General features: G+C 42.0%; 1 protein-coding gene across 1 annotated transcript; it reads right to left on the bottom strand.

Annotated features, from left to right (window-relative positions):
* Window positions 1-9,709: 9,709 nt before the first annotated feature.
* LOC119365250 lies at window positions 9,710-11,428 on the bottom strand. The gene is made up of 2 exons (XM_037630866.1): window positions 11,249-11,428; window positions 9,710-10,279 (listed from the first exon to the last, which is right to left on the bottom strand). The coding sequence occupies exons 1-2, from the start codon at window positions 11,361-11,363 to the stop codon at window positions 10,077-10,079; spliced, it is 318 nt and encodes a 105-aa protein (XP_037486763.1). The 5' UTR covers window positions 11,364-11,428; the 3' UTR covers window positions 9,710-10,076.
* Window positions 11,429-12,139: the final 711 nt, after the last annotated feature.

Below are 12,139 nucleotides of genomic sequence, written 5' to 3'. Positions count from 1 at the left end.
TGAGGGAAATACCTACCGCCGATGTACTGCATCATCCCTCCCTCTCTGGGGAAATACCGACGTAGTTCCAGCTGCCATCGGTTACTTTTACATTGTGCAGCTGCAGTAGCTCACAAACATCCTACGAAAGTCATAGAATTCATTTCCTTATCAACTCTTAGTTGTCCTCTAATAATACACCTTATGAATTAGTAGAGTGTGGCATGCTGATATTCCGCAGCAATGCGCGGGGTATTATCTAGTACCCAATTAACTATGTCGTATGCTTTCTCAAAGTCTAATTTGAGAACAAAAGTTTCCTCGTCCTCGCACCAAATCTCATGGAGAACCACTGTCCCATTGAGGATGCTTCTTCCCCGGATGAACAATGTTCATTTAGGATGAATGATCATGTTAGCCATTAGCAAAAGACGAGGCGCAAACTAGGAAAATAGGCCACGAGTGCCTCATGTTCCTCCGCCGACACCCTAGATTCCGCACTCCATGCCTTTTTAGGGAAATGGCAAGACTCGGTGATACGTCTCCAACGTATCTATAATTTTTGCTTGTTTCGTGCTATTAAAGTATCATTCTTGGATGTTTTATATTCATTTACTAGCAACTTTATATCATTTTTGGGACTAACCTATTGACATAGTGCCCAGTGCCAGTTGTTGTTTTTTGCTTATTTTTTACTTCGTAGAATATCCATATCAAATGAAGTCGAAATGCAGCGAAACATTTTGGAGATTTTTTTCTGCCCAGAAGACACCCAGGAGGCCCAAGATATGCACCAGAGGGGCCCTGTGGGGCCCACTAGTCCCCAGGGCGCGCCAGGCCCCCACGCGCACCCTGGTGGGTAGTGGGGCCCACAGGCACCCCCTCCACTGCCTCTCAGCTCTATAAATACTCTAATGTTTCAGAAACCCTGGGGGAGTCGTTCAAACCCAATTCCAGCCGCCACAAGTTCCAGAACCACGAGATCCAATCTAGAGGCCTCCTCCGGCACTTTGTCGGAGGGGTCAACGATCATGGAGGGGTTCGTCATCATCACCATTACCCCTCCGATGATGTGTGAGTAGTTCACCATAGACCTATGGGTCCGTAGGCAGTAGCTAGATGGCTTCTTCTCTCTTTTTGATATTCAATACAATGTTCTCTTCGATATTCTTGGAGATCTATCTGATGTAATGACTTTTTCTGGTGTGCTTGTTGGGATCTGATGAATTGTGAGTTTATGATCAGTTCTATCCATGAATATTATTTGAGTTTTTATTGAACTCTCTTATGCATGATTGTTATAGCCTTGTGTTTCTTCTTCGAAACTTTGGTTTGGTTTGGCCAACTAGATTGATTTTTCTTGCCATGGGAAGAGGTGCTTTGTGATGGGTTCGATCTTGCGGTGCTCAATCTCAGTGACAAAAGGAGACATGACACACATGTATCATTGTCATTAAGGATAAAAATATGGAATAGACCTTGTCTACATCATGTCATCGTTCTTATTGCATTACTTCGTTTTCCATGAACTTAATACACTAGATGCATGCTGGATAGCGGTCGATGTGTGGAGTAATAGTAGTAGATGCAGGCAGGATTCAATCTACTAATCTTGGACGTGATGCCTATATACATGATCATTTCCTTGGATATCGTCATGATTATTCACTTTTCTATCAATTGCCCAACAGTAATTTGTTTACCCACTGTATGCTATTTTCTCGAGAGAAGCCTCTAGTGAAATATATGGCCCCAGGTCTATTTTCTATCATATTGTTTTCAGATATATTATTTCAAAAAATCCAAAAATACCTTGCTGCACTTTTTTTTATTTTGTGTTTTTGCTAGATCTATTTATCCAATCTCATACAATTTAATCTATCTCAATACCGGGGAGGGACTGACAACCCCTCTTACGCGTTGGGTTGAAAGTTGTTGTGGTTTGTGTGCACGTGTTGGTTACATAGTGTTACTTGGTTCTCCTATTGGATTGATAACTTTGGTTTCATAACTGAGGGAAATACTTACCGTTGATGTGCTACATCATCCTCTCCTCTTCGTGGAATTACCAACGCAGATGCAAGCAATCACTCTGTTGCGTATTTTTATTATTTTTTAAAAAATAGTACAAGAGAGTATGTCTCAAAATAAGAAAAGGAAAGAGAAGAAAATACTATACATGAGAGTAAATAGAACAACAAGAGCAACACGTACAAAGCAAAAGGGGATCGTTATACAAGAGTATTGACCCAAACTTCAAAGTTGTTGTAACCATGTCTGTGAGCCCTCAAAATCAACCATCTGAGTTCATACTTGAATTTCTTCGTGCAAGTGTAAAGACTCGGAGCAATTCCCTTGAAGATAAAATCATTTAGGGTTGTCCAGATTGCCCAGCAATGTTTGTCTACAAGCCTTTATGAATATGAGCCTAGGTTGGACATAGATATGAGTAACAGATCTTGGCAAAGAGGCAATGGAAGAAAAGGTGGTATCTAGTCTCTAAATCCTGTCTGTGACATAACACATAAGAGTAGTCCTCAATGAAGAAGCTTTTGCGCTGGAAAAGGGCTCTAGTGTTTAATCGATTATTGAGGAGAAGCCAAAATAATATCTTGTGGTTCATTTGACAGTAGGTCTTCCGTACCAAAGAATTGCAGGCAGGACATTATGTTCCCCCATGAAAATTTTGTAGACCTTAGCAACCTTAAAATTAGGAGCACCAGCAGGGCAATGCCAAGTATCGTTATCCATAGAAAGTTGAATATCACTGATTAGGGATTGCAATTCATTGTACCATAGAAAAGCCTCCTCTTGAAGGGAGACAGTAATACACGATATTTCCAATTGGTCGCCAACGGTCAGCATAGGAAGAAGTGTATTTTTAGTCTCCAACAAGATGAGGGAAGGATCGAAGGTCAGGCAGAGCTCAAAAGTTATATCACTAAATACTACAAATCTCTTTTCAGGGCGCCGGATGAAGTTTCACCCTTGACGAGACCCAAATAGGTGATATTCCATAGGTCACGGTAGAAGAGAATGGTATCCTCATGGCACCTTTCTCTAAAGAGGAGGTGAGAGCTGTAGTAGAAAGTTGACTTCATCTTGAAGTCAAAATCTTGAAGGGAGACAGTAATACACGATATTTCTAATTGGTCGCCAACGGTCGTCATAGGAAGAAGTGTATTTTTAGTCTCCAACAAGATGAGGGGAGGATCGAAGGTCAGGCAGAGCTCAAAAGTTATATCACTAAATACTGAAAATCTCTTTTCAGGCGTCGGATGAAGGGAATTTCACCCTTGACGAGACCCAAATAGATGATATTCCACGGTTCACGGTAGATGAGAACGGTATCCTCATGGCACCTTTCTTTGAAGAGGAGGTGAGAGATGTGGTATTCCAAAGGGAACATAACAAAGCTCCTGGTCCTGATGGCTTCCCCGCAAAATTCTATCAGAATTTCTGGGATGTCATCAAGACTGACCTTTTGGAGTTGTTCAATTGTCTTCATGCTGGCCAACTTGAAATATTTAGGCTTAATTTTGGTGAGATCATTTTGTTGCCGCAAATTAAGGAGGCTGAGCAGATTCAACAATATAGACCCATATGTCTCCTTAATGTCAGCTTCAAGATTTTCACCAAAGTGGCTACTAATAGCTTCAACACGGTTGCTGATCATGTCGTACGGCCATCTCAAACAGCTTTCATGCAAGGAAGAAATATACTCGATGGAGTAGTAATATGATGACCCACAGGTATAGGGGGTCAATCGTACTCCTTTCGATAAGTAAGAGTGTCGAACCCAATGAGGAGCAGAAGGAAATGACAAGCTGTTTTCAGCAAGGTATTCTGTGCAAGCACTGAAATTATAAGTAACGAGTAGTTTGATAGCAAAATAATTTGTAACGAGCAAGTAATGATAATGGTAACAAAAGTACAACAAGATAGCCCAACCCTTTTGAGGCAAAGGACATGCCAAAACAGTCTCTTATGATAAGCAAAGCATTCTTGAGGATACACGGGAATTTCATCTAGTCACTTTCATCATGTTGGTTTGATTTGTGTTCACTACTTTGATAATTTGATATGCGGGTGGACCGGTGCTTAGGCGTTGTTCTTATTTGAACAAGCCTCCTACTTATGATTAACCCCCTTGCAAACATCTGCAACTACGAGAAAAGTATTAAGATAAATCTAAACATGGCATCAAACTTTTGGATCCAAATCAGTCCCTTATGGAATGGCGCATAAACTAGGGTGTAAGCTTCTGTCACTCTCGCAACCTATCATCTAATAACTACTCCACAATGCATTCCCTTAGGCCCCAATATGGTGAAGTGTCATGTAGTCGATGTTCACATGACACCACTAAGGGAATCACAACATGCATACTATCAAAAATATCGAACACATATCAAGTTCACATGATTACTTGCAACATGATTTCTCCCATGACCTCAAGAACAAAAGTAACTACTCACAAGTGATAAACATGCTCAAGATCAGAGGGGTATTAAATAGCATATTGGATCTGAACATATAATCTTCCACCAAATAAACCATATAGTAATCAACTACAAGATGTAATCAACACTACTAGTCACCCACAAGCACCAACCTATAGTTCTGATACAAAGATTGAATACAAGAGATAAACTAGGTTTGAGAGGAGATGGTGTTGTTGAAGATGTTGATGGAGATTGCCCTTCCCAAGATGGAGGAGTTGGTGGTGATGATGCTAACGATGATTTTCCCCTCCGGGAGGGAAGTTCCCCCGACGGAATCGCTCCACCGGAGGGCAAAAGTGCTCCTGCCCAAGTTCCGCCTCAAGATGGCGGTGCTTCGTCTCGAAAGTCCTCCCCTTATTTTTTTCTAGGTCAAAATGACTTATATACCATAAGAGGGGCACCGGAGGTGGGCCGAGGAGGACACAACCCACCAGGGCGCGCCTGGGCTCCCTGGCGCGCCCAGGTGGGTTGTGCCCACCTGGTGGGCCCCCTCTGGTACTTATTTGCTCCAATAATTCTTATATATTCCATAAAAATTCTCCGTGAAGTTTCAGCTCATTTGGAGTTGTGCAGAATAGGTAGCCTGACATAGCTTTTTCAGGCCCAGAATTCCAGCTGTCGGTATTCTCCCTCTTTGTGTGAACCTTGCATATTATGAGAGAAAAGGCATTAGAATTACTCCAAAAAGCATTATTATGCATAAAAACATTATAAATAACAGTAGGTAAACATGATGCAAAATGGACGTATCATAATCCTACATGAGACCGTTCATGAGATGCACCGAAAAAAACATGAGTGGAGTAGTTTTAAAGATTGACTTTGAAAAGGCTTATGACAAGGTTAAATGGTCATTCCTTCAACTGGCCCTGAGAATGAAAGGATTCTCCGATAAATGGCGCGAGTGGATCCAAAATTTTGTCACTGGAGGTAGTGTGGTCATCAAGGTCAATAATGATGTAGGCCATTACTTTCAGACAAAAAAAGGACTACGCCAGGGTGACTCCATGTCTCTAATGTTATTTAATATTGTTGCTGACATGTTGGCTATTCTGATTGATCGTGCCAAGCAGGACAGTCAGATTGCAGGAGTAGTGTGCACCTTGTAGATGGTGGCCTTTCTATTGTGCAATATGTCGATGATACAATTCTTTTTATGGAACATGACCTGGACAAGGCTCGAAACCTGAAACTATTGCTTTCAGCGTTTGAGCAAATGTCGGGCCTTAAAATTAATTTCCATAAAAGTGAACTGCACTGCTTTGGAGAAGCCAGTGAGGCGGCAACCGATTACGCTGACCTGTTTGGGTGTGCGCAAGGCCAATTCCCAATTAAATATTTGGGAATACCGATTCATTATCGGCGTCTCACAAATGCGGAATGGAAACATGTAGAGGAGCGCTTAGAGAAATGGTTGAGCAGTTGGAAAGGCAAGTTGCTCTCTGTTGGAGGACGACTAGTCTTGATCAATTTTGTCCTCACAAATATGGTTCTCTATATGCTTTATTTTTTCCAAATCCCAAAAGGGGTCTTGCAAAGGCTGGATTATTTTATATCCAGATTCTTTTGGCAAGTAGATAGTGAAAAGAAAAGGTACATGCTGGTCAAATGGAGCGTGGTTTGTAGTCTAAAAGACCAAGGTAGCCTTGGCATTCATGACCTACAAGTCAAGAATAATGCATTACTTATTAAATGGTTGTTCAAACTACTTACTGAGGATGGTGTTTGGCAAACCCTCCTGTGAAACAAGTATCTAGACAAAAAGGCTGTGTCTCGGGCCTATTGGAAACCTGGTGACCCACACTTTTGGGCTGATCTAATGGCGGTAAAGAAGCATCTTTTCCATTTTGGATCATTTGGGATAAATGGCGGGTCGGAGATTAGTTTCTGGGAGGATAACTGGCTAGGCAATGCCAGCCTCCGAGAACAATATCCTGCTTTGTACAACATTGTTCGTAGTAAGAATGATACTCTCGCATAGGTCCTCGGCTCATCTCCGCCGAATATTTCTTTCAGGCAGGATTTGATCGGCCCCCGTCTTATGTCATGGCAAAATCTATTGTCCAGATTGGATTCGATTAACCTAACACAAGGACGGGATGTGTTCCGCTGGAACCTCACTACATCTGGGTCCTTCACGGTCGACTCTATGTACCATGTGCTCACGCATTCAGAGGTCCCAGTGGATAATAACAAGAAAATTTGGAAGTCGAAGATTCCACTAAAAGTTAAAATCTTCATGTGGTATCTCCGGAGGGGAGTTGTGCTAACCAAAGACAACCTTGCACGTCGCAATTGGCAGGGAAGTAAGAAGTTTAGCTTTTGTACTCACGATGAGACAATCAAACACCTCTTTTTCCAGTGCAAACTTGTGCGTTCTATATGGTCAATTATCCAAATAGCGTCCAATTTATATCCGCCCACAAGTGTTGCCAATATTTTTGGTCATTGGTTGGACGGTATTTCAAATAGGGTCAAGACGTTATTGAGGGTGGGAGTGTATGCCTTATTGTGGTCCCTTTGGCTATGCTGAAATAATTTGGTTTTTAATAACATAAACTCTTCTGCTTTGCAGGTTATTTTCCGTTGTACGCATTCGCTTCGTATGTGGTCTACGCTACAACGAACGGAGTACCAAGCGCTGTTCAAGGTGGTGTGTATGCGGTTGGAGCGGGTGGCCAAGGAGGTTTTTACCCAACATGGGTGGCAGCATAATCTCCGGATCGGCCCACCACCTTCTTCGACATAGGCAGAGTGTTGGTCCTATATGACTCTACTGTTGCCGATATGTCGGTTTCTCGTTTATTTTTAATTTTTTTGTCAGACTCTTGGTGTTTGGCTGTGTGCATCTTGGTTATGCAGAGGCTGGGTGTTACTCATCATGCTTTGTATCTGCTTGATGCTACATTTTGAGTTAATAAAAGTGCCCTTTATCGAAAAAGAAAAGTCTCCTATGAGAGAGGCAGTGGAAATGATCTGATGGTTCCTCCATGGTCCAAAGCTTAGATATGGAAATAGTGCTATCTTTGGTAAATGACTGCAGTTGTGGCCAGATCAACACTGCAGGCAATCCATGCCAAGTTTCATGCCATAATTCGATAGAGTTTCCCTTTTCTAGGGAGCAACCAACATTTTCTTTGTATAGAAGCAGTAGCTTGAGACAATCCCTCCACCAAAAAGAACAAAGTGATAGTTGATCAGTTCGCTGTCTATTGGAGTAGTAAGCTTCCCAAACCAGATTTACCCATGGTATATCATGGTGATTAAAGAATTTATGAAGCATTTTGAACAGCAAACTATTGTTCTGAAGTTGTAAATTGATAATACCCAGCTCACCCTGCTCCTTTGGCCTGCATTAGATCCCATGCAGCTAGAGGTGGATTTTTCTTTTCCAATTCTTTTCCTCTCCAAAAGCATGTCTTCTGTATCTGTCCATTTGAGTAATGATACCTTTATACGTACAACAGGAGACAGCTCATAAGAAAAGTGGGCAAGGAGGACAAGACAACATTAACCATGAGTAATCTGCCATCATAGCTTAGGTATTCTAAACAGACACTTGGACTTTTTTGGATGCTCTCAACAATATATATGAAATGCTCCAATCTAGGTTTTGTGGTGCTAAGTGGTACCCCTAAGTAAGTAAAAGGAAAAGTTCCAACTGAGCAGCCAAGAATTAAAGATAACGTATGGGCATCCTCCTCATTCACATTTATTGGGATCAGATTTGATTTTTGATAATTAACCTTCAGCCCATATGCTAGAGAAAACTAATCAATGAGGTTTTTGAGCTGTGATAGTTGTTCTGAGTAAGCTGGCAAGACTATCAAGGTGTCATCAGCATACTGCACCATGGGGAAATCAGGGCAGGAGTTGAACTTGATGGGTGGATGAATGCAATCCCTGTTCATAGCATTGTTCAAGATTGTCTGGAAATATTACTCCTAAGCATGGATGTTTGGATCGGAATGACACACCAGCCATGGCAAGTGGATATGGTAGGCTATTTGGATAGGAGAGTGTCCATGAGGGAGATGTAAAAAACCAGTCCAATCTTTCTACCAATGGGTTGGATTGCATGTTGCTCCAGGTGAAATTCTTACCCTTCAAGAGTATGTCCACTAAGCCAAGCTCACTAATAATTAAACTAAATTGTAGCATATCATTTATATATCCACCTGGTTTGTTTCTGTCCTAGAAAAGCCTCTGGGCAAGTTAAAATCCCCAACAATTAGCCCGTCAACAGCCTCTGGAACAGGTACACCATTTAACCAAGACAGAAACTCGGGTTTTTTGTCATCTTGACAGGGAGCATAAATGTTTGTAAGGGTCCAACAGCTACCACATTTGACTGACTGCAGAACCACAAACACAACATATTCATTTTGAAAAACATTGTCTCCTTTAAAGTGTGCAGAACACCAAACTGTGAGTATACCACCAGACCTTCCAATGGATGGCAAAAAAGCAAAGGAATCAAACCTTGCAGGACAGAATTTTTTGATAAAAGGGAGGTCAATATCCTCTTTTTTTGTTTCTTGGAAGCATAATACAGTACAACCACTTTCATTGATCTTATTATTATGAATATGCAACCATTTGTCAGGGGAGTTTAAGCCTCTGATATTTTCAGTTCAATACTTTCCAAGCTTGAGTGGCCATAGGGGGTAAGCCCTTATATTTCTTTACAGAGGGAGTACTATGGCTATTCCTGTGGCTTTCAGTTAATTATGTCTCTCATTAGGCCTGGTCCCATCCAGGCAAGTTGTTGTGGACTGGTCCTGTCCAGGCTAATTATTTGCTATATCAGCAGGAGTTTATGGCTATTTGCTGCCATTGTTCAAATCTGTGAGCATAATTGGTTTGCTATCAATATTTGGCTTGCCAAATGTTGGCACTGTCAACTATTGGCAATATCGAGACTTGCCAACTATTGGCAACTTTATGTGAGAGAGACAAAACAACTCGTAGCCAACCAAGTAGTTGCCAATATTTGGCACAATGCCAAACATTGGCTTTTTGGCAGCAACCCAATTATGCTCTGGACATGGTTCAACAAACATGTCTCACTGCTGATGGAAGCCAAGGCAACCCCAGCTTCACCAAACAGTTCCCTATAAAACCCTGTCTGTAACAGCATAATCTCTTTTTTTTGCGGGATAACAGCATAATCTCTTTGAATAGATAACTTATCTGCTCTCCTGTCTGTAACAGCATAGTCTCTCTGAATTAACAGTAATTTCGTATTATCATACCACCGATAAGAATCAGGAACGCACATACTACCAACTACCGATAAGAATCAGGAACGCACATACTGCCAACTATACGGCTATGCTCTGCTTCACTGAAAAAGCCATCCTGAACAAACTAGTACTACTACTATTGCTACTGCCACCACACTTTGATCCGAGTGGCTGACAGGCCAAGCAAAAGAATGGTGGCTACCACTGTGACGAACTGACAATTGGCAACAGTCACATATGGAGGAGTACAACTGGCGGTTCATTGCTAGGCTTGCACATGAACGGTGATCTACAGAGCGGGGCAGTTATCAGGATTGTCTTTGTTGGTATTAAGGTGGTGCAGGCTTCAGATGCCACCGCTCAGGATGTTGAGCGCCGCGAGGGCCACCTTCTGGAACCTTTCCTTCTCCTCCTCGAGCACCCTGTACTTGTCAGCCACGCCCTCCTTGGCCTGCTCGATCTCCACCTCGATCTCGTCACTGCACTGCTCGATCTCGCCCGTCATCTTCAGCATGCTCTGGAGGCTGTCCTGGACCTGCTGCGACACGTCTGTGGGGAAGAATGCATGGGACGTGTTAGAAATTCATAGCATCAGTAACATCCCTGACACGTGCTACATGTCAAGAATTTTAGTGTTGGGTTGCAAACAATGAGCGAGCAGATATGATATCCATCACTGGATCATGTACGTAATGTGTGTGTGTGTTCTGGAATCTATCAACCGAACAAGTTAGATATGCACATCGCACATCAAATAGAGTTGATCTGTACAGAAGGTTCACTACCCTTTTTTTGAAATATGATGCTGCTAACTGAAATCTACAAGATAAATACAGTAGTAAAAGTGCCAAAATTGGAATGAGGAAACGAGAAAACTAGAGAAGGAAAAATGAATTGGGACCAAATTGCAACTCTCAGCATGCCGTTAGAAGTTCCAGTATTTGCTTGCAAACAATAGGCGAGCAGATGTACGCTCATCTATGCCTCTCTGAATGATGGTAATGATGCGTATGTGTTCTGGAATCTAGCAAACAACCTATACATATGAAGTAGAGGCGATTCATACGGGCGATGTCTCACTCCAATTTCGCGAATCTGAAACTGCTGATCCGAATTGCCTTAATAAATAAGAGAAATGACTCGGATGAAATAATCAAACCAAACTGATCTGGATATATCGAATCGGAATGGGGAAACAAAATAATGGATTAGCACCAAGTTTCAATTCTAAACAGGCGGTGCCGATGGCTCCCATCGATTCAAACAATGCGAGGCACAGGGTTTCATCCCCTTTCCCCAAATCAAACTACTCCCCGTAATCTAAAAGAGCTGGATGTCCTGCGCTCCCAATGTAGTGCCGAATCGCCTCGATTCGATCGCAAACTGGTATGGAAAACCTAAGGAACCACACGCCCTGAGCACGAAATCATGCGACTGCGACGACCAAACCTGGAGAGCGAGGCGAGCGACCAAGCGCCACAACAAAGACGGGAGGGCTAGGGTTTTAGGGGCGCGTACCGTAGAGGAGCGCGGAGAGTTTGGACTCGCCGCCTTCCTCCGTTGCCGCGTCGGCGAATTCCTCCACCCTGCCCGACCGCGCCGTCGCGCGTGATCCCGACGGCGAGTGACACATCTCTCTCTCTCTCTCCGTGTGTGCGAGCTCGAATTGGGAAGTGTATGCCAAAAAAGGGGAAATGGGAAAGTGACAACCTATCGCAGCCGTTGGTACTTTTACATAACAGAAATCCCACGCAAGTAATCGTGGGCCTTCTCGAGACTTGTAAGTAGTTATTAACACTTTTTGTGCATGGTAGATGATTAACACTTGACAAATATATCCCGTCAAAAAAAAAACACTTGACAAATATATATGATTTCACTTTTTTCATGCACATTGGACATTTTACGTGTACATCAGAAATATTTTGTTATACAAGTTTAATATTTTTCAAATACATGAATAACATCTATTTAGAAATATGTTTTGTTGTCTACTTTTCTCAAACATGTTTTATTTTTAAAAAAATACATCAGTAAAAGATTACTATATTTGTTTGAAAAAAAATTAAGTACCTGATTAACATTTTTTCAAAACATCGGGAACATTTTTTATACTTGATTATTTTTTTCAAATGTGCAATGAATACTTTTATAAAATGAAAGGAAAAGGGTGAATTATAATAAAAAAACGAAGATAGAAAAAGGAACGAAGATAGAAACAAAAAAGTAAAAATAGAAAAGCAAATCAGAAGAAAGCGAAAAAAATGCAAGTTGCTGGACAAGCCCACTCACAGCGCTTGAGGTGAGCGCTCCGTCTCGCAGCCATTAAACGGGACATAGACGCGCACAAGTGATTGCTGCGCTACTGGGGGGTGGCCGATATAGAGCTTCGCTAGTTCTTGGGTGTCG

This window comes from Triticum dicoccoides, chromosome 1A, assembly GCF_002162155.2.
Source record: "Triticum dicoccoides isolate Atlit2015 ecotype Zavitan chromosome 1A, WEW_v2.0, whole genome shotgun sequence".
Lineage (NCBI taxonomy): Eukaryota > Viridiplantae > Streptophyta > Magnoliopsida > Poales > Poaceae > Triticum > Triticum dicoccoides.
Note: the sequence above shows the minus strand (reverse complement) of the source record. Positions and strands in the feature narration are given on the sequence as shown.